The sequence below is a fragment of the Gavialis gangeticus genome, unplaced genomic scaffold (assembly GCF_001723915.1).
Source record: "Gavialis gangeticus isolate Ggan-Ray unplaced genomic scaffold, GavGan_comp1, whole genome shotgun sequence".
NCBI classification, from domain to species: Eukaryota; Metazoa; Chordata; order Crocodylia; family Gavialidae; genus Gavialis; species Gavialis gangeticus.
In genome coordinates this window covers 52,960,090-52,983,005 of record NW_017729025.1, presented here as the reverse complement: position 1 = coordinate 52,983,005, position 22,916 = coordinate 52,960,090, and the positions used below count along the sequence as shown (strand labels likewise).

The window sequence follows — 22,916 nt, the reverse complement described above, 5'->3', positions numbered from 1 at the left end:
AAAGTAGCACTCTAGTTTTTGTACAGTGTTTAATTGATGAAGACTGAACAGCAGTCAGCTTTAAGTTTCAGTCACTCAGAAGTCCTCAGTGTAAGGCAATGAGTTTCTGCCTCACTGTAAAAAGGCTCACTGGCAATTTCTCCTAGTACATTCCAGGCAAGTGCCTCAGACAATTACTTTCTATTAGTTCTACATGAAATTCCCAGGAAGCTCTTAAAAGGTATTTTACTAGGCTAAATATGATTTGCAAGGCAACACAGCTGTCTTTAACCTTGTTGGGAACTTGGAATCTGTATTCATGGAGGATGAAACCACACTTTATTGTAAATGAGAATACCTTTAACAGCATGTCTTGCATGAAATTGGGGATAATTATAATGAAACATCAAGACAGTGATTTTAAACAGGTGACTTGATTTTTTTTCCAGCTCGACATCATGTCAGCACCTTTCCAGACCAGTATTAAACTAAAATCCATACTTAGTGAAACGGATTAACGCCGGAAGGAGGCTTTTTATTACAGTGGCATGTAATGCATTTAAAATAAAGGATTACTGACAAACTATGTATGAGTATTGGATTTGACAGAGTCTAGCTGGTTCCTCTTTCAGCACAAGCTATACAGCCACAGCAGGAGAACACCAAATCATAAGGTCCCCACCATATTTCCATTACAGCATAAGCAATGGCTAGCTATATACACCAGATGTACTTTCATCAGATGAAGTAAAAAGCTTTAGCTAACTAGACAGAACTAAGGCTCTAAACAGGAGTACCCTCTTAACCTGAAATGCTGAAAGAGTTCTCATGAGTATAAGCGCAGGCCAAAATTCTGTATACAAAAATAACACCCTTATTAATGGTTCAGAATGGTTTTCCCCTTCCCCTATTTCCCATCAATAGTTATCTCCAAAGAATCCATGTGCATAGCCTGTACATTGCTTTCTTACATGACCATCCCACTGTGCATCCCTGCTGATAGATTAAAAGTGCTATTAGCATGGAGTCCAGGGTTTCAGTCCATTCTTGCTGCTCAAAGAGGCCAGGCCATTCACTCCTTCCTCCTTTTCTTGCCCTCATGCTCATGTTCTTTAGGGCGGCTGCTATCAGATGGCCTCTTGGAACCTCCATGCTGTTTGGCTTCTTCTAAGAACTTATCCAGACCAAATGGATCTTCCTCAAATTGAACTGGTCCCTCTCTGCCCCTCTGTCTACGGTCAGAGCCAGAAAATTCCTTATCAGGAACAAACCTGCAGCAGGAGAGAGATTATATTCCATCCATTTGCTATTAAAAATGAAAAGCAAAGAAGACTGATATGCTCTCTCTCTTACCTGTTTGTCTTTATTCGAGCCTCTAGATCATCACCATACATGTCCTTATCCACATTTTTGTTTGGCCTGTAAATGTTTTGGGCCATGTCTTTACCACTTCTCCAGGGCTGGTCATAGACATTGTAAATTTCATCCTCTCCTCCAGCAAAGCCACTATCCATACCCTGGAAAAGGGGAGGATAGGTAAGAATAAAGGTAAAAACCAGAACAAGATGCTTGGAGTTTACAGAACTCAGCTGATTTAAGTAATAAGTGCTTAGTAACACCTGTTTCTAATTAAGTCTGTTAATTGCAACCATCTGTAAAACAAGCAGCAGAAGAGACTATGGATGACACTTTGGCCCTGTCCTGAAATGTAGTAGTTTAAATAACACAATTTTACCGAGTTTCAGCCTGGAAAAAAGATGAAGGCTGATTTTTGCAATAATAAAAGGAATAGTTAGTTTAGAACTTCAGTCAGCTGTCAGAAAGAGAATGTTTAAATTTTTGAGTCATAACACTGAAGAACTACAGTATGAACTTCTGCTTTTCCTTGTGGGGCTTTCACAGGAGGTGAAATCAAATAGGAAAAAACAGGAAAACTCAGGGAGGCTGAAGAAAACCTCATCCACAGTGATGATTTAAAAGTGCAGAAGGACCCCCTAAAACCTGTTACTGCTAGAAATTTAGATGTAAACAAGTCAGAATCAGCTAATTACAAGTTTAATGACTGTTTACTTTCAATCTTGGAACATCAACCTTTACCTTTATGTCTATGGTACATTTTCCCTATTGAAATACATTTGATGCACGAGGGGAATGGTGGTCTTCACTTTTATATGAAACTCCTCTAGTCCTCAAACATAAAAGAAACATTCTTGGCAGAGGCCATCATACATTTAAGCATTCAAAACATCCAATCACTATGGCATCACCACTAAATGAGCGCAAGACAGCTGAAGCAATTTCTACTCTGTCTGAGATGCACCAGTCTTCCTTCAGAACTCATTCATATATCTGACAAAACGGGGTCAACTCCAGTTCTCTACTCTGCACTTTCCCTCTGAAAGGATGGGTTGGGCCAGCATGTCCCTTTTAAAATCCCACACAATTGAGAAGCTCACATCCATTTACCTTGCTCTGGTTGAAAAGCCTCTGGTCATACTGGACTTCACTAGATGTTCGAGGGTTGGGAACACCTAGAGCAATAACTTCACTGATATCTCTGTTCTCATTTCTCTGCAGCTTTGACCTAAGTTAAAAATATAACCAAGTTTACACTGTCAGGCAAACTCAATCACATCAATTAAGAAACTGCTATCTAATGCTTCACTAGTAAGTTATTCTGAAGGATTCTGTGCCTTGTTCATGTTTGGTAAGTAAAGCTTAACGTGGTCTTTTGGCAAGGAAAACATTTTGAGAAAAAAAAAAAAGTCAAGTTGCTGCAGCATCCAAGTTAACCTCTCTACTGTTAGTACAATGTTGCATGCAGTCTGTCTAGAAACTGCAGTATTGTTTTCACTAAAAACCAATATCAAGGGCAATTTGATAGGGTTAGTGACCTGAGAGTTGTGAGCTGAGAATTTGAACGTCCTGTAGTGAACAAGTCCTATTAAGGCAACCTCATGGGTATAGGCTGATGTGTCTAAACTCAATTATGAGGGGAAAGGATCCAGGAACCAGATGGGTGAAATCCTGGTCTCACTAAATATCAATTGTAAAATTTATATCAACATCAACAGGGCCTGAATTTTGATCCAACTGTTTACACATTTCCTAGGTTCTAACAACTTAAGAGTCTATTCAATATTAACCTTCTCCATTGTCAACCAAATGGTGTCTGGCCTAGAAAAATCTGAAGTTTAGATAACTATCTTGACATCTTTGAGTCAAATAGCTTTGATCAAGAAAATTAGGTTCTGTAGGCTAGGCTGAACATAGCAAACTTGTCACAACAGAAGTTCTTGTAATTCTGTGACTTACACCTGCATTTTCTATAAGCTAGGGTTTGAAAAATGTTTTAAAAAGTGCATGCACCCTTATAAGTAAGGCTATGATTTTGGAAGGGTTTTTTTTGTTTTTGTTTTTTAGTAATTTTTGTATCAGAGGTGAAGAAAAAGCAGTAATATTCATGGAAAGAACAAAACAATGACCCTTGTAGTATAAATTCCATCTGTGAGCACAACCTTATAGGTAGAGCCTGTTTTAAATTGTGGGTCCAGCTCACAGCATGGCAGCTCCTTTAATCTTGGGAGTTCCCCCCACATGCCCCCCTGCCACTGATTGGCAGAAGGGCCTGTTGGCTCTGCCATCTGCTCCTGATGGCTGGGAGGCGAAAGCCAGTTTCAAATATGCTGCAGGTTTTGCCTCACACTGCTTACTGCTGACCAGACAGGAGACAAAACCACAGCACATTTAAAACTGTGGTTTTTACCTCCCAGCCATCAGGAGCAAGCCAAAGGGCTCCTCCACCAGATCAGCAGTGGAAGGGGGGAGGGGACAGAACATGGGTGGAAATCCTAGATTAAAGGAGCTGCCATGCTGCAAGATGGGCCCAAGATTTAACCCAGGCCCTACTTATAGGAGCTCCAGCATGGATGTCTAATGTCCCATTTTCCCCCTACTGGCCAATAATACCTGTTTTGTTTCATTATTTTTAAGCACAGCCTCATGGGAGCTCCCATTCTTTCCTAAAGGCAATATACCCCATGATCCTGTGGGTATCATCTTTTGACAAAGTAGCAAGGTACCTCATGAGAGCCAGTCTTCAAATTCAAAGGTTTCTACAATGCTGTGACAATATCATAGCCTTGCCTACCAGTCCTAAACTCAGAGTCAAACATTTCCTACAGAAGTTACACACAGTGCTAGAGATTAAGTCCCCTAACAGATCAGATTACTTTATCTACTGATTTTGCTTCAATGCCAATGCAACCCCTTATTGGGCAGTTCAGACACCTGCGTTAGTCAGATGGAGAAGCCGGTGTGAGAACATCTACTAAACAAGCTGCTTTTTCTGACTCACCTCTTGTCAGGGGCTGCTCTGGAAAGATTCCTGTCATGCTGTCTCTCTTTACGCCGGTCATGTCGGATTTCATCTCTCTCTCTAGCTTCTCCATCCTCTGTACAGACACATTTGAGATTGTTCATTATGTACAGTCACTTGTTATCTGAGTTAATTAAACTTCAGTTCATCACAGTAACTGAATTCTATTAATTTAGAAAAAAAAATGAAGGGCCTTTAATTCAAAACTACATTAGATTTTGAACAAACTGAAAAAGCAGAATTAAAAAAAACTTATCTTTTATGGCAAGCATGTAATTGGGCTTGCCAAAACAGGTGAAGGTTGCAGTCTCTGCTATAACGGTTTATTCTAGGTTTCCAAGGGTTTACGTTAAATCCGTATAGAATTATTTCCCTCTGCTCTGCCTGGGAATTAATACCTGTTAACTCCCATGGACATTAAAGGTGCATCACAGTGATAAGTCCTCCTGTACCATGGATAATGGTGGTGGTAATGACTATTATTCAGATATATATTCCACTCTATCCAGAAAGTACCTCTTTGTGTTATTAAAACTAGCCATTGGTATCCAAAGATCAAATCCAGGCTGTGTGCAAGAACATCCACTGCCATGTAACAACATGTAAATATGCACCCAACAGTTCTGATATGCTTCTTGCCCTTTCCTTAAAGATGGTGCCTAGATTACTGGTATTTCAATCCAGAATACATGGCTGCCCCAATAATTCCTATTTAGTTAATAATTGACATAAAACACAATGGAGACTTCTTGCTGTATTCTTCGTTAATGTCAAAGATTCCCAAAGTCCAAAGCCAATTCTTGAGTTCTGGAGAGCCTTCACTGCAACATCTGCTGCCACAGAAGTTTGGGACTCAAATTCAGACTCCCTTCAAATTACCTGCCCATTAACTGGCTGAATAGACAGGAAAGTCACTCAAGACCAGAAACCATTTCAGTGCTTAAAACCTGATTTTTTTTTTTGATTTTTTTTTTTTTTTAATCACAGACACTCAAGCTCTTTTTTTTCTAATTTTAAAGGGTTCAAACAAAAATGAAAGCACCTGAAAGCATCCCACCTAGATTTCTTGCGGGCAGATTGCAGAGAGGGAGAAAGAATTACCTTTCTCCACATGGGTTTTGATCCCTGCTCTCCTTTCCCTGGCTTTCTGGGCCATCTCTCGGAGCTTTTCCTCATGCTTTTCTTTTTCTTTTTGAGCCATTTTTCTCTCCACCTGGGCACGCATCTCCACAGCCTCACGAGCCTGCATGAGTTTAAGAACACTTGATTAACAATATACTGCTAACACCCTGGATGCAAAGACAGCAGAAGCAGCTCAGAAGCTGCCCAATAAACAGTCACATTTGTTTTCAATAGGAATCACATCTTAAACGTGACATACAAAGCCAGGCAATTACACAGCCTAGCAATTAAAGCTAAAAACCAAAAAGAGCCACATGCTCCCAGAGGCTAGCCCCTGCCAAGTCACTGATTCAAAAATCTTGGGGATAAGACCTTATGTCTCATGTCAACCCAGCAGGAAGACTGAGCAGAAAGCTATAAACTCACCCAGTCGTTTTCCCCTCAAGGAAATAAAAATACAAAGAAAATAATAAAACCAACCACTGCAAACGCAGATTAAACAACTGCCTGACCTTTCTGTCAGCAATGTAGAGAGCCTCAGCCAGCTTGGCAAAGTTTTCATTAATATGAACAGTCTGCAGTCCTCTGCCATCCGCAGCCAGACGCTTGTCTAATGGAATGGTGTAACCCTGGCGTGAAAACAGACAGGCACTTCATCACCAGAAAGAAACATGGTGTACTAAAAACAAAACAATCCAAAATCTTAACCCATCATTAATATGCTCCAATGGACTTGTTCTTCACACATTTACATAATTACACTACAGAATGCAAACTTTACCCTGTTTCACACAGAGCACGTATTTTTCAAATAACACCTTAATTGGGATGCCACTGGTCATTTGTAATCAATGTCTCAACTCTTAACTTTGTTCTGGGAACTAATCACGGAGTTTCCCGATGTTTAGGTAGTTTTTAAATGCATTTCAAATGTGCTTCATTTTTTTTTAATCTATAAAAACTTCAGTCACCCCCAAGCTTTGCACCAGGGGACAAGATTGCCAGTAAGTGCATGAGATGGGGAAAATATGTACAATCTCTCAAAAAATGTATTCTGCAGGCATTTGGGGAGATTAAAGATCTTTATGAAGATTTTGCCTCCCTGAATTTTAAGAGTTTTGATACCCACTAGAGATTCAAGTTACAGTGCAAGTCCCCTTAAAACAATTACAGAAGCAGAGAAAATAAATATCAGAGCACATGGCTTCCTTCCACCTACATTTGGAGTTTCCTCATGGCTGTCTCTTAATCAGTTTGAGAAAAATGGTTGGAACAGCCATGTCAATATATTATTAGATCCCCTCCCCTCCAAACGCAAATGCATGTTTACTGACAGAACCAACGCAGATCCAGTGTAGATGATTCCTGCTAAACAGCAATGTAAGTGCATTCCCTCTAGTGAATAAAGATCTTAACCTTAACTACAAGTAGAAAATGAATGAGAAGGCACAAGAATTCTCTCTAAATTCAGACTACAGCAAGTGTAAAAAAGAAACGAGTAAGTTCTCTGAAGCCACCTTTTCCTTTTCAAGTTTAGATGGCCTCACTTTCAGGGCATTCAGTATTTTGTTTCAAGCTTCACATACTGCACCACTATAGGGATTTTTATTAAGTGTCATTTCTTCTCAAAATGTATAATCTCTGCCATGAAGTAATATATTCTCTTTCAGCTCTGTGCTCCTGTCATCTTGACATTCCTAATAACTAGCAAAGAGAAAAACCAAGCTGTACAATTGTGTTTCCCATTCTGAAAGCAGCCAGTTTACTGAGCTTTGGAGGTTTAAAACCAGTATTATTCAGGCTGCAGATCATTCACAGAAGTCTCCCAGCAGGGCGCAATATTAGAGGGTGAATTTATGACAGCTTAATTACCTTTGCATTTTTCCAGTTTGAAATGCATGGAGGAATTTTCCACTCTTGTTGCTCCTTCACGGTCATCTAAATTGAGAGAGAGGAGAGGGAGGGGAGAGAAGTCATTTTTAGATTTACAGCAGATTTTCTCTCAAAATGGCAGCTATGAAAACACTGGGACAAATCACATTGCAAAGGCCAGGAAGCTTTTGCAAAAGAATAACAACCTTGTTTTGGTGAAAACTGATGCATTTACTGTGCTGTACTTTACAGAATGATACAGCAGAGGAATAATACTTTACATAGTTATTTTCATACTGTGGATACAGTCCAAGTTTAAGTTTCTCTGGATGGTTACCAAGCCACCATCTTCCTCTGCTGACATGTGATCACTCTGAACACAGCTCATAGTTGGACTTAGTACTACTGTTCTTAGATGTTTAACACCAGGTCAAGCCCTTGTCCTCAAGAACAAGCAAGCCAATGCACTAATCCTCCAAGGGACAGTGAACCTCATGCTGCAAAAACAAAGCCTGTATGCTAGTCAAAGAGCAGTGCCACTGTGTTAAGGCTAGTATCTCAGTCAGACCTACAAGCCAAAGGGAGTCATAACAATGCAAGCCTCTGTGAAACCGGTAAAGAATGTAATCACCCTTTGTCAAGGTTAGAGAAACCTGACTCACTTCAGAACTGCCAGACTCCTACATGCCAGATTAAGCATCCAACACCCATCAGCATCATCCAGCACCCATCAACAGGGAGAGGAGGCAAATGCAGCACAAGTGCTAGTCAAGTACAGACACTAGAAACCAAACCAAAACACAGCAACCACATTCAATACCTTTCTGCTGGGAGAGTGCATTACGGGAGCTGGAGGAGAAGGTGGCCCACGGGGAATTTTCTTGTTAATCCTGTACAATAAAGCAGTGTGCTCAGTAAAGGAACACACAAAATCCTCTCTTTGCTACTATGAAATGCTCCAGGGGTAGAGTACTCACTTGAATCTTGGGGGCTCCATGGGGTCCTTCTGCATCTCTACCATTCGAATAACCCTCTGTTTTGCTCCAGAGTTGAAGGCCACACCCTGCTGAGATGGTGTGTACCTGAACAAAGTCATCAAGACAGATTCAGTTCTCTATTTCACCTTCCTCAGCCTGAACCACTCCCTCAGCATTTCTGCTTCATCCACGCCAAATTCTTTAAATAGTTCTCAAGGTTCTTTGGGTAAAATAAAAGTGATATATTTTATCAGACCAACTACATTGTTGTAAAAATTGTTCTTTGCAAGCTTTCAGGCACAAACGCTTGTCTTCAGGCATAGGGACAGCCTGTTGGTGTTTATGTGCTCTCCTCGGTGGAATAAAAGCTCAAACTATCAAGACAAGGTAAGCGCACACATGCTGTATGTGGTGCTGCAGTTCCATTTGCAGCACCACACACACGCTGCACATGCAGGTATTCCCCATGATGCTAATTTGCAATGCTGGGGTATATTCTGACACTGGGAGATCCCAGTGTCAAAAAAAACCTGCAGCAGAAAAAGTGGGGCGGAGCACATAGCAGCAGCATGCACTGCCCAAAACTGGAGCCCAGCCAGCCGGAGTCACGCTCTGGCCGCTGGCCAGGCTCCCTGCTGCTGGATTGCTAGCACTGGAGCCCTGGGAGGCCCCCAGATAAGGCTGCTGGGGCCAGCCCAGGTGCTGGCCCCAGCCTTCTATACCCTACCCAGGGCAACATGCCCTGTGCCAGAGCACACATGCACAGGTGTTCCCTGGAGACAATTAGCAGTGGTACATATTGTCCTGCTGATGTTTGTCCCTGGGGAAATGCATGTGCCAGCACATCTGGATCAAGCCAAAGAGTCTATTTAGCCAGAAGCTCTATATTTTGGGAAACCGTTCCCTATTAACAGGTTCACTGGTTATGATGACCCAGAAGATTCCTTCATATTCTGGCACAGATGTACATGCTGAAGCAAGTCAAACTCTGAAGGCTGCCTGTAGCTGTAGCTGAAAAATCCTCCTAAATAAAAACTAACCTTGTAATTGTTTCAGAAGAGCAACTGGAAAGGGAGAGCCAAATTATAAAGATCTCATTTTGAATAAAAACTCACAGGCAAAAGCCAAATTCCACTGCGCTGTGTTTTCTGTACTGGAACTAGTAACACATTTCCCTGAAAAGCAGTAACCCCTTAACATGTCAAAACTACTGGTATATTAAAAAAAAACATATACATATACATATATTTGTGCTAAGGAGCAGGCTTCAAAGAGGAGGATCCTCTTTTCAAAAAGGAAGGGATGTCCTCCACAATCAAATGTCTACAGACAAGGCTTATGCACACTAACCTTATGTACTGAGCAGGAGCTAGTTTGTCAGCAGCTCGGACAGGCATAGCTGCAGCAACTTTCTGGGAGACCGATTTCTCCAGAGCTGCTCTTGTTTTCTCAGTTATCTGTAATCAAGAACATAGTATTAAGTGCTTTGACCAAGATGCAAGAAATGCAGGGTAGCTTGAGTAGCTACGTCCACCCCCATACACAGTACCTCTTTAATCGCTTCCTCATCAGGTCTTTGCAGTTCAGGATCATCCACATTCATAACCTCTTTTGGTACCAGGTCTGTATATTTGCTGTAAATTACCTGAAATGCAAAATGATCAGCGCATTAGGAACAGACAAAGGCAGAGTTCCTCACAGAGGCATTTTAGAAGCTAGATTATCCTTCAGCTGTTAGCAATCTGAGAGCTCCTACTTACCAATAATTCTTAAATTATCCATGTCAAATATGAAAGTAGTCTTGCTCCTATTTTACAGAAATATGAACAGAAGTAGGGAAAAAGAAAGTGACTTTACCTCAGTCACAGAGCAAACTAATCCAACAGCAGGGCTAATTGGCATTCATGTTTCCTGACTCCCAGTGTTCTGATTACCCCTGTATTTGGGCCCACAGCAGGGTTAGGGGATCCAGATTTATATTTTCAGTTTCAAGACTTAGGGAAACCAATATACAAGCCATTGCCCCTGCTTTCACACTTTACATTGTCATCATCCCTACTGCCAATAAATATTTGAGAGATCTATTGTTCATGTTCCACCCTTCCATGCCCCACTTCCCCATGAATACTGCAGCCTTCACACAACTCACTGCCACAACTAACTTTAAGCTACAATAAGAAAAATCTAGGAAGGAGTGCAGCTGCAAGAATCACACGAAAAATAAAATGTGACAGAGTCTGAATATCACATTTGTCCCAGTGAATTGGGACAGTGTCAGACACTGTTAGTTCAAAGGATTAAAAAATAAAAAGCTTTGTAATTATGAAGGAGAAAACTGAAATAAAGAGCTCCTGATGGTGTATACCAAACTATAAAACTGACCTGTATTCTCAATGCTCATTTAGCGCATAAGAGCCATTTACTGCTTCTTTTCCCATGCACTCCAAAATTAATAATCCTTTAAATGAATATCAGTAATATTCCAGTAACTTGCAAAGCCAAGTGAAGGACATCTGAAGTGCAGTGTTCTTCTACGGTAATTAACTATAACACCCAAGTGTCTCCAGCACGAAAAACCAGGCATGTCAGAAGAGCTTGGATTATCCCAAAAGGCAAGAGAAGGCAAAAGGGTTCTCTCAGAGCTACAACATACCCCTGATAGGTGCCTAGGTCACAAATAAGCTTTGTGAACAAGCTAAATCCAGAACTCGTTACTCACTAAACAAATATTCTATTAGTGTGGAAAGTGGCAGGAAAGCACTTGGAATTGAGTGATTAGTTTGACAGAAGTAGCAACAAGCACTGTAACCTCACTTCCTTCCAAAAAACGTACAAGACTATCCAATATTATTTGGATCCCTGTTTTGGCTAATGGGAGGAAAAAAATCAGGTAAGAAATGCATCACAGTGTCGTGTCTCAAGGCATTTACTTTAATCCTTCAAATCTTCCATTCCTTTCACCTGGATAACTGCACTTTGGTACCCAAGGCTATGATCATGAAAAGACTTCAATGTGATACAATGTTCTGGGAAGCCAGTGTAACAAGTATGAAGCAAATTATATATTCCATGATGTCCCACAGTGTTAAGAAGGCATGATGCTACATTTTGCACAAGTTGTGGTTTCTGGAAGGTTTGAGGCCCAAGTAGATTGTGTTGCCCTAATTTCAGAGAGGAGATAAAGGAAACAATCTCAGTTACAGGCTAGGTCATCAAGAGATGCCATTACATGGCACCTGCATCAGAGAAAAATGAAGAGCACTCTTGAGGTGCAAAATGACTTGACTAGGTCCCTTCAATTCGGGACTGCACTATGGACTGAAATGTCTGAGAATGTTATCCTTGTAAATCAATATACAACCTTTATCTTCCTTGATAAGAATTTCAAAAAGATGATCACAGCCAAGCACTGGACTAATTTGGCAGCAGTGAATTCTGCTGTATTGTGATGACAAAATATTTTTTGCTCCCTATATTATTTGCACCCTTGTTGCAGAGTGGAAGTTAGAAGCAAGCCACTTCTGCAAAAATGGCCCTTGAGAAGCAGCTTCTGTGAAAGGTAATTATATGGTGCCATCTCCAACCTAACACTAGCTCCTCCCCACATCATGTAAAGGGACAAAGCCCAAGGACCTCAGGTGGGGAGACAATTGTGTGGACAGCTGCCCTATGCAACATCAGGGTAGATTTGAACTAGGGCTGTCAATTAATCACAGCTAATACATGCAATTAACACATTAATTGGTTCTTGCGTTAATTTTAACATGTTAACAATGCACATGGTTTTGGAACCTGTGCCCAGGCTCTGCTGCCTCCAGGCTGCTCAGTGGGGCAACAATGGTAGCCCAGAGGACCATAGGGAACCCCTGGTGTGGGTTCTAGATGGCTGCAACAGGAGGTAGGGGACACACACATAGATGCAGAGACACAGATACACATGAGCAGCCAGTCTACGTGCTGCATGTAGGGCAGCACTGCACCAGTAAGTTGGGGGCGGGGGGGAGGAAGAGAGGGAAGGGGTGGCAGGGAGTAGATGGAGGGCCCCACAGAGGGAGGGAGTGAGCCAGGGGCTGGGGTGAATGGGGTCCCGGGGCCAAGGTGGCTCACCCAGGGGTGGGGAGGGCCTCCTGCTGTGTGCACCCCTGGAGGAGGCATGGGGGGCTGTGGCAGGGCACTGTGGGTGCCTGCCACTTTAAAGGCTCGGCCAGGGAGACGGCAGGTGTCTGATGAGAGTGGCCATTTAATGCCCATCTCTCTGTGCTAAGGAGTTTGAAGACCAGCCAGCAGGGGAAGGACATATCCCTGCTGAGCTCCTTGTACCAGGAACAACTTGGAGGTATATGGGCTAGGGCTATGGGAATGGAGGAGGCCCCAGGTTCTGGGCATGACCTAAAACTGTACCCTGCCAGGATAGGGAACCCTGGTGGGTTTGCTGGTGGTGTTTGCAGGTGACACCCCCTCCTTCTGCAGCAGCCACCGGGAGCCTGTGCTGAGGTGCTGTGCATGCATCTGTCCGTGTGTGTCACCCCTTCACTCAGTCCCAAGCCAACCCCCCCCAGCCATGCTGCTGCCCCTCACTCCTGACCCATGGTATGCCACATCTTGCCAGGGCATGTGGGAACCACTTTCCCTCCTCAGGTTCCAAATCCCACACACACACCCACAGCCCCTCACACCTTCACAAATTCCACCCTGGCCAAACCCACGCCCAACCATATGAAGAACTTGCATAATTCCGAGTTTTCAGCTGTGGAATTAAAATCACAATTAATTTTGACTTAAAAAAAAAAACAAAAAAAACCACAACACACAATTAATCGTGATCAAATTTTCTAACAGTTTGACAGCATAATTTGAACCTTATATACTTACTAAATCAGGGACTACCTTCACAGCATCTGATGAAGTAAGCCCTCTGCTTATGAAAGCTCATGCTATGTTCTGATGATTTACCAGTACCCTTCCATCCTACTGTGTGTGGCAGAGGTTGCCAGATAGTGGCATTGCATGTAGTCTCACAAGTTCTTTCCTTGTAGGCACAATCTACCTTGTGGCGAGGAGTGGGGGTTTGCCATGGCATAGCTGTTCTATAGTAACTGCTCAGATAAATTATCTCACCTTGAGTTCAATGAAAGCTAAGCTACTATGGGCTAACTTTCATCTACTGCAGCACAAGTTTTGGGTGCCTCACTTCAAGAGGGATGTAGATAACCTGAAAAGGGTTCAGAGAAGGGCTACTTGTATGGCTGAGGGCCTGCAGGTAAGATCCTATAAAGACAGACTGAGGGACCTGAATCTCTTCAGCCTCCGCAAGAGAAGGGTGAGAGGTGATCTCATGGCCATCTACAAACTCATTGGTGGGGTGGTCAGCAGGGAATAGCGGATACTCTGTTTACCAGGGCGCCCCTCAGGGTTACTAGAAACAATGACCATAAACTGAAGGATAGTAGATTTAGATTGGACAACAGGAAGAAATTCTTTATTTCTTTCTAGGGTTGCCAAAACATGGAATGGGCTTCCAAAGGAGGTGGTGCTTTCTCCTACCTTGGAGATGTTCAAAAGGAGATTAGACAAGCACCTGGCTAGGGTTACTTGACCCCAGCACTCTTTCCTGCTCAGAGCAGGGGCTCAGACTCGATGATCTAATAGGTCCCTTCTGACCCTAGAAATCTATGGATCTATACACATCTGACTTTGTTCACCTATAAGGTGCAAATCTACCCTGATTTCTGCTTAACTTCAGACTAAAAGTTAACTACCTCCATCTAACGAAGACAAAACAGTAGCCCCAACAAAACAAGTTAAATTAATAATGCTGCTTGCCCATGTTTTAGTCACATGGGCTAAGCTGTTATTGAGAATATGCCAGCCAGATATGGTGCAGTACAGGGATATTTGCATAGGGACAGCTGTTATGGATCTCTAGTTTGGGATCCCATAAGGTCATGGTTAGATTGATCTGTGGATCCATCCCTGGCTTCTGTGCATTTGGCAGGCTCCTTACACCAGTCCCAGGCAGGAGAGGTGATGACATGCCAGATCCTCAAGAACCACAAAACCAGAGTTTTTCTAGGAAAGCTCCTAGTAGCATTTTTTAAAACCAAGATAAAGAACCACAGGAGCATGAGTGATGAGCTACTGAAATGGTGAAAACTGCTGGCAAGCCACCCAGACAGGCCCAGCAGCACCAGCCTCCACCATAGGAAGGCAGTCCACTTTATTCAACACTTCCAAAGGTGGTGGGGAGAACAGAACTCCCAGATAAAAAGCCAACTAATGAAGTGATCCCAGTCAGACTCCTTATGGAACATCTCATGAGACTATTAGAGAATGTGACTTACCTACATAGCTCAGGATATTCAAGGTTCTCTGTTCAATTTTATTCATGTCAGCAGAAGTTAGGTTGGTAAGAGACATTCTGTAGCCCAGTCCACCACAGCTCACTGAAAGGATTATTTCTTTCCTAACACTTTCTCAAGTCTCATTTAAAACAGCTCAAATGAGACTTCCATCACCTCCACTGGGAGGCTATTCCATGACCACACACTTTCAAAATGGAACCTAAGTTTTTTTTCCCCCTTTAATTAACACTTTTGATTCTAGCTGGTGCCATCATATTTGCATAATTCCTCTCCATGCTCAATATGTATACCTACCAAGTACCTGTAGGTGATGATAAAAGTCAATTTGGTTGAGATGGAATGGGCCTAGAACCAAGAACTCTCACATTCTATCCGACCCATGGGGCCCCTAAAAAAATTTAGAAAATAAATATTTATCTGTCTTTGGTTCCTGTCAAAAATGACAGGAATCGGGGGCAGTAGGATCCAGGGGAAGCCCGGCAGGCTACTGCAACAGCAGGGCCTGCCCAGCGCCGGTGGGGCCCAGAGCAGGATGGCAAAAGTACAGGGTTCCGGCTGGCAGGGACTCTATGAAGCCGAGCCAGCTCCCCCCTCTCCCTGCTGGTGCAGCCCAGCCCAGCTCCACAGACCCCTCCCAGCCTGTGCCACACTCTGGGCCCCACCAGTATTAGCCACAAGACACTGGTCCCAAGACATTGGGACATTGGTCCCCAGATGGTGACCAGAGGCAGGGCACCTGTCAAGGGTCAGGACTACCCATGCAGCCCTCAACAGCTTGCCAGAACTGGGTAAACGGCCCTCCGCCCGAAATAATTGCCTGCCCCTGGCCTACATGCTTCGCTGCAGCTGTATACATGTATGGGGCTTTTATCAGCCACATTAGGCAAAAAAAAAAAAAAAAGCCGATTTCTGATACAGTCAATTTTCTTTGGATCGGCACCGATCCAATATCGGACTGATGCATCAGTGCACCTCTAATTATTAACAATGGAAATATTTTTACATTGGTCTACGAGTGTGAGATAAAACTGACATTTATCAATGTTTACCGATAAAAATTGAATCCTGCCAAGCCTATGTATAGGTAAAATACGTAATGCTGGCATAAAATCCTGAAGATTTCTGATCGCAGAACCACAGAAAATGAGGGTCGGACAGGACCTCAGGAAGTCATCTAGTCCAACCACCTGCTCAAATCAGGTGCCTCCCCAACTAGATCATCCCAGCCCAAGCTGTGTCTACCTGGGTCTAAAAACCTTCAAGAATAGAGACTCCACCACCTCTGGGTAGCCTAGTAGTAAAAAACACTAAAATCTTTCCTTGCTGCAACTTGAGACCTTTGCTTTTGTTCTGTCATCCACCACCACTGAGAACAGTCCAACTCCATCCTCTTTGGCACCCACTTTCAGGTAGTTGAAGGCTGCTCTTAAGTCCCCTCTGTCTTCTTTTCTCTAGACTAAATAAGCCCAATTCCCTCAGCCTTTCCTCATAAATCATGTGCCCCAGGCCCTTAACCACTTCCATTACCCTCCACTGGACTCTTGTTAGTACCTGCCATATTCTCCACTACCCAACCAGCTTGTTTACTTTACATCTACAGTTTGAGAGCACCTCAGTACTAGGATGGAATAACTGAGGTGCACAACCTCCTCTCCCAGCTCTAGAAAATATTTTATCTACAACCACTGGGCTAAAAGACACAGCATTATTTTTGCTGACACCACACTGGAATCTCACAGTTGGGCTTTTGTTTTATCCATGTCCATGCCCACTACTTCAAGTGATTATAGGTAAACCCTGATTTTTCAAACTTTGAATGGGATAACTGAACTTTGAATTTCACTCTGGACTTAAAAATATGCTTTGAAAAGCTTTGGAGTCTCTGCTGGGACACCTGTGAAAACTAGGATTGCTCTCTATGGATTTTCAGGTGTTTTCTTCATTGTGAACCATCTGACATCCTAGGGGCAGGAGAAGCATGATTGTTATTTCTTGTCTATAGTTCTGCCCTGTCTTTTTGTCTTCTATTCTTTGTTATATTTTACTGCAAAGTCCCAATTAATGTCTTATACAAGTATAATTAGCATTTTGAACTACCTCCCTCCTGCAGATAATTAATTAGAGATGTTAAACAAAGCAAGACCCAGTACAAATCTCCTTCAACTAATACACTGACATTGCCATTGGTTCTGTTGATTCAGATGAGTTTCAATCCATTGCAGTTTAGAGCCAGCCTGATTTTTAACTTTTCAAACTGACTGTGGCAACGTAACATGCCTGTCACAATAATGCATATAATACATGACATGTATTCAACACTTATTAGACTGTGGTTTCAATTTTTTTAAAATAATATAGTAGTTTGGAGCTTCCTCACTGGCAGTTTTAAGATCAATTTCAGAGAAGTCTAAATATAAAAGTCTAATTTGGGTTTTGAAGACAGTCAATGAATTTTAACCACTCTGACAAAGGCAATTCTCACCCCATTTTATGTATGAATTGTGTTCATATTCCTTCAGCTCTTGATACATTTAGAGAAGTTAGATACCTTGCTTGTCTACCTCAGGGCACATAACACCTGCAACACCTCCCTCATTTTTCATGGAAAACCTAGGTTATGCCAGGAAAAATCCTGTCTCCCAGAACAAATATCCATACCACCCCCACAACCAATTTTTAAGTTAGGCCTCTGCATTTTATTCTCTTTTCAAGTCTCCTTTGGTTACCTTCGCCTCTGCAGGTAATATACTTTGGGAAAGAAACAATCAAACATCTGGTCTAGTCAAGCCTCACTAATCCCTCCAGCCCCAACACCTGCTTAAGGAAAATGAAAGCTTTAATGCATTCTACCATCCACATCCGCCCCTTCTGAAGCAAACCTCCTCAATGACGGGGGCTGGGTATTTTGACAAATCATTCTCTCAATGTCAGTTCGGACACCACAACACCTAATTTCAGTTTTGCCAAGTCTCCTCCCACCCAAGTCAATAGGAGTTTTGTCACAGATTCCAGCAGGAGCAGTATTAGGCCCAAAGTGCCTTAAGAATGTGGCACTCTTAAGTCCTGTAGCACCAGCAATGCAAGAGAAGCCAAGAAAGATACAATTCTAGTGCAAAAGATGAATATGAAGAAGACTATCAAAAATGTCAAATCTTACAAAAAAAGTACATTGGTATATTCTTCTGGAAGTTGAATTTGTGCTGCTGCCTGTATTTTATAACTTGGAGAGAGAGAAACTTTTATTTAAACCTGGATCACTGAAGTCACTTAAGGCTTCCTGCCAGGATTTCCCCCTCACAGCCTTGCTTCCTTTTTGGCACCCTATAAAGGAGGTTTATTAAACTCCAGCATAAAGCCAACCAACAGACAACTTCCATGTAGGCAGCAGACAACTATATTACTTTCTCTCTTGGTTGAAAAAGTTACTAATTATAGTTACAAAACGATCATATCACCATATCTTCTGGGTTACACTGTTCTACACTGTCAGCATTACTTCAACTCCTAATCTTTTAATAAATCTAGTTGCTATCTAAATACCAAAATGATTGCCTATTGAAACAGATCTAACCCAAACCAACTGAAGCTTCCATACACACAACCCTCATTAAGCATCTAAGAAGCTATTACCTTGTCCTTTGACTGTCCTTGTCGAGCTATAGCATCATATTTTATTTTTCCTTCTGCATCCACTTGAACTGCCAAAGCATTGGACATTTTCTTCTTTCGCCCCATATCCAATGGGTACTGGGCCACGTGGATTTCTGGAAAAGCCCCTCCATCTCCAAAATCCTACACAGGAAAGAAACAGAAGTGTATAGTGAATAAACCATGTGGGATAACTTTGTTAGTGTTTTCCAGTATGAAGTGGAAGCAGGAACTGCTTTGGTTTCCAGCACATTGACCCTGCTGTCAGTGTCAGAGTTACACTGCACCACAGCATACTGTTTGGGTGGGCAGCAGAATTTGGATTTTTTTTTTAAATAGGAGCCACCAATATGCATTTGTCTCCCTCAGAGAAATATCTACAATTATCTGTTATACTAAACAGGGGTCTATTGCCCCGACTGGAATAAGCATGCATTATCATACCAGTGATGCAAATAATAAATTGGAGAGGAATTCATATGTGAATCAGCATTTTTAACATTTGTGATCTTTACCACTATAATGAAAAGTGTTTGTGGACCTATGAAAGGCACAAGATTCACAGGCCTTCTGCTGAGGATCTGTATTTACCACTTAACACACAAAAAAGTGCAACTTTTTTTTTTTTTTAAAGGCAAATTTATTCTGCTCCTAAATGACCAAACTTTTCTGTCAACGCTTATAGTGGGCATAGCAGGAATGCCCAATTCTAAGTTATCAGACTTCTCCAGCATGACATGCACTATCACTTGGGTAAGAATTACAGACCCCTATACTTTTTATTATTCCCCCTTTCATGTAATACACAAGAGCTAAAGCACTTAATAAACTGATGAGACTGATATCTTGAGCTAGGCTATTGTGAGTCAGTAACAGTATCATAAGTCAGTAACAGTTAAGGCACATGTAGGATTAGTTGTCCCAGCATGCTAAGAACAATCTTATAAGGGAGGACAAATGCAACATGAAGCACTCGCAGTGAGGTGCTTCAGTGTTTTCATCCATGAAATGTTTTCAATCATTCATTCAATGTTTTCATCCAGTTTCATCCATGGTCATTTTTAAACATTTGGGCTGATCTGTAGTGGAATATATTTTATATTACACTGATGAACTACATGGAAGATTCTGTGAAAACCCAGAGGGTAAATGAAATACCATATGGGTAAATTTGCTATGAAAAAGCGAGCTATAAATATTAGTGCACGGGTTGTCAACCGGGGGTACGCATACCCCTGGGGGTACTTGAGAAGGCCCTAGAGGGTACACATGGGCAGGCAGCGATGAAGCACCACCTGCCCAGCCAGATCTGAGGGGGGGCAGGGGGAAGCTTGCACGCAGCGGCTGCCACTCTGTGTTTGGCTGTGCACCACCCCCCCCACCAGCGGTTCCATAAAGAATGCATTATACAGCGTAATTAAGAGGTTTCTAAAGTATGCAATACAGTAAAAGCCATGTTATCCGGCACTTTTATTAACCAGCATGTTCTATTAACCAGCACGCTGGTTGACACGGCGTACGTGAAACTGGAAGTCCCACTTCCAGTTTCACCGAGTCCACTTCATCAACTTTGTGGCACAGCCCCCTCCTTGTCCCCCAGGAGAATGATGCCAGGGAGTGAAAGCCTGGTACCAGCCCAACCAGGCAAAGGTGCCTCCCCGGTAACCAGCATATTTGGTTATCCGGCACCCCCCAAACCCCATGGGTGCTGGATAACAGAGCTTTTGCTGTAATAAACCAAACAAAAAACAAAACACACATCCACCTAGCCTGTTGAACATACAGCCAATTCCCACACAGCCAGGCTCACACAATCCTCCACGATATAATCCAAGTGCTTAGAATTCACCTCTACTTCAAAAAGAGAAGAACAACTTTTCAGGGACAGAGTCTTCATTAGAGCATGAATTTAAATATTTACCTCCAGCATTCGTGGTATCCATCCTTTCCGATAACCATACGGAGGCGGTTCTCTGCGTGATGAAACCAGTGCCGTTTGTCTTGATCGCTGAGCTCTTGCTCTTTCTTCTAATTCTAGCTGGTCCTGAGACAGCTGAGTTGGAGCTGGCAAAAAACTGCAAAAATGGGAGAAGGAATTTTAATCTTATATTCTCACACTCTCCACACCTGAGACTGAATGCAGTACTTAATTCTGCTACTACGGTATTCAAAATAATTGCTCATCTGTCCCTGGTCTGTATTGCATCATAAGCAATGTACAATACTTGAACATTTCACTTTCCAGTTATGCAGCAGCTACTCTGGAGTTTAAATGGAGAAGAGAACACAATCTCTCCTCACCAGGCCAAAAGATTTCTATGGGGTTTGATAAAACCATCATCCACATTTGCACCCGTCTGAACAAAACCAGGGCAGGAGCCATATCTACCTTCTCTTTAGCAAGGTAATAACAATCTTGGAAAACCTTACACAAGTCTGCAGCTAAGTATGCTTTCCACTGCTCTTGACAACAATGTGAAAAATATTTAAGTTTCAAGCATTTCCATACCTAAGTGACTAATGAAAAAAAAGAAAAGAAAATTGTTTCTACCCTATGTGTGGTACAAAGCACTAGGCCCTAGGAGGGCTTCCCCTTTACGTAGCGCTCCCTGTCCCTTCTGGACAGAAGCAGAAGATCCCGAATTCTGGGGAACCCCGTGCGGGCCCTGCGCTCCTACGGCAACCCCCGTGCCCTTCCTCAAGGAGGGGCCTGCCTGGTAACAAAGCCCCTTCTGACCCCGCCAAGGTCTGAGGAGCCTGGAGAGCAGCCACCGGGGCTTAGCGGGGTCTGCCCGCTCCTGGGGCGGGGGCGCTCCCCACCGAGCAACCAGCCCCCCCTACACGGGGAAGCCGGTCGGGGGGAGATAAGGGGGAGCGGCTGCCCTCGCACAGGGCAGGGGAGCGGCACGGGGCTCTCCCGCCCCAGCGCAGGGCGCCCAGTACCGCCCATGGCCCTCGGCGGCCCCAGGGGCGGCGCTTGCCTCCGAAGCGGGCGCTCCCGGCTACAGGCCGGGGCCCCTGGAGCAAGGCCGGGGCCGGGGCCCACTCCGCCACAGCCAAGGAGCGCTGAGGCCGGGCGGGAGAGACCCCAACCCCGCACCGGGGCGCACCCAGCTGGCCACACCAACCTGGTGAGCGCCATCTTGTCACCTCCTTCCTCTTCGCCAGGCTCCAGGCCGTGAAGGGAAGCCGGGTGCCAAACCGAGCAGGCGCGGCGCGAAAAGGCTTCTGGGAGTTGTAGTCTCTATTCCGCGGGGCAGTACCATGACCCACTGCGCAGGCGCACAGGCTGAAAGCTTTCCTCGACGCGAATCTTGGTCCCGGTAACTACTCTAGGCGGCTCCAGTGTTCCAGTGCTTATGCGTAAAAGGCTGTTGCTTCGCTCCGCGACGCTCTGTGAGCTGGGGAGAATATGTGCGGGCTGGGGCCTGGACTGTTCCCCCGGGGCTGTAGAGCTGCTCGGGGGCGTCTGCTGCTTGCAGGCTCGGCCCAGGTTCTGTTGTGCACCACAGTGGGGTGCAGTAAGGGCTGATCTTTTTTCCTTTTTTTAAGGAAATGTTTTCATGTTCCAGGCCAAATCAGATAAATCCATTCCAAATCCGTGAATCATTCAAGAACCATATGTGGCCCTACTACCAGCAAACATCCTCCACCCCACCTGGGACTTCAGATGTTGACATATTGTTTGGCGGGCATCCTATGGGCAGGCTCAAGCCCAGAGGCTTGGGGTTCAGATGCCCCCAGGTTTTGCTTGCCCTTGGCCATATGGCTGCAGGAGCAAGCTAGGGAGGAGTTGCCTAGTTTCATCAAGTGGGCTTAGAGCTAAGATCTTCCCATTGGAAATTGAAGTGGGAGAGTAGCTATACATTACCTCTGTGGGTACTACCCTATGGCAGAAAGTGGTTATCTCCTGCCGCTGGGAAAACCCCCATGGTGATCATGGTATTTTCGCATCATCCACGACAGATGCCAGCATTGCCTGGCCCCAAGCAGCAGTGCCCTCACTGACATTACCTTGTTAGGCACCCTCATGGCACTGAGCTCTGGGACCTGATCTGTGATAGGTACCATGGCCCTCTCTCCAGTATGGAGCTAGCCTGTGGCACTGGCACAGGGCTGGTGTAGCTGTGTCAGCAGAGCCCTCTAGTGTGGTGCTGTTCAAGCTTTTTGGCCCCATTGGCCAGAGGAGAAGCATGGGGCTTGAAGGAGCCCTGCACACTGCCGTTAGGCCCCACAGGGCCTCAGCTGGCCCCTGCCTGGGGCCTGGCACTACCTGCTCCCTGCCCCAAGGAGCAGGAGCAGGAGCAGGTCCTGAGGCCTGGCACAGCCCCTGCCCGGCCATGCACACTGGATGGAGTGCAGGGCCCAGGGCTCCCCATGGGTTCAGACATCTGGCAGCATGGGAGATGTGCCGCCACTCCCAGTCCAAACCTATGGAGAGCCCTGCAGGCCAGATGATGTGGCACCACGAGCCAGATCTGGCCCATGGGCTGAGCTCCCCATCTCTAGTGCAATGGCTCTCAGCCATTTTAGATCAAGGCACCCCACTACAGTTCTGAATTTAGTGGTGCCCCTTTT

The 22,916-nt window shown here is 44.0% G+C and overlaps 2 protein-coding genes across 2 annotated transcripts in view; one reads left to right on the top strand and one right to left on the bottom strand.

Annotated features, from left to right (window-relative positions):
- Nucleotides 1-301: 301 nt before the first annotated feature.
- Nucleotides 302-21,569, bottom strand: SNW1 (SNW domain containing 1). The gene is made up of 14 exons (XM_019518727.1): nt 21,467-21,569; nt 20,260-20,413; nt 18,321-18,482; nt 9,878-9,973; nt 9,679-9,785; nt 8,329-8,433; nt 8,172-8,241; nt 7,352-7,417; nt 5,992-6,108; nt 5,459-5,600; nt 4,337-4,433; nt 2,446-2,563; nt 1,333-1,496; nt 302-1,250 (listed from the first exon to the last, which is right to left on the bottom strand). The coding sequence occupies exons 1-14, from the start codon at nt 21,478-21,480 to the stop codon at nt 1,052-1,054; spliced, it is 1,611 nt and encodes a 536-aa protein (XP_019374272.1). The 5' UTR covers nt 21,481-21,569; the 3' UTR covers nt 302-1,051.
- ADCK1 (aarF domain containing kinase 1) overlaps nt 21,313-22,916 on the top strand; it is a 141,572-nt gene continuing 139,968 nt past the window's right edge. Inside the window, exon 1 of the mRNA XM_019518719.1 lies at nt 21,313-21,469. The gene's annotated coding sequence lies outside the window, so the exon portion shown is untranslated. The remainder of the gene's footprint in view (nt 21,470-22,916) is intronic.

Excerpts from the sequence above, each read along its gene's own strand:
- SNW1 (XM_019518727.1), bottom strand. Across the intron at positions 4,434-5,458 it reads CAAAACCCATGTGGAGAAAG|AGGATGGAGAAGCTAGAGAG; the intron begins GTAATTCTTTCT and ends GTGTCTGTACAG. Across the intron at positions 1,497-2,445 it reads GGCTTTTCAACCAGAGCAAG|GGTATGGATAGTGGCTTTGC; the intron begins GTAAATGGATGT and ends CCCCTTTTCCAG.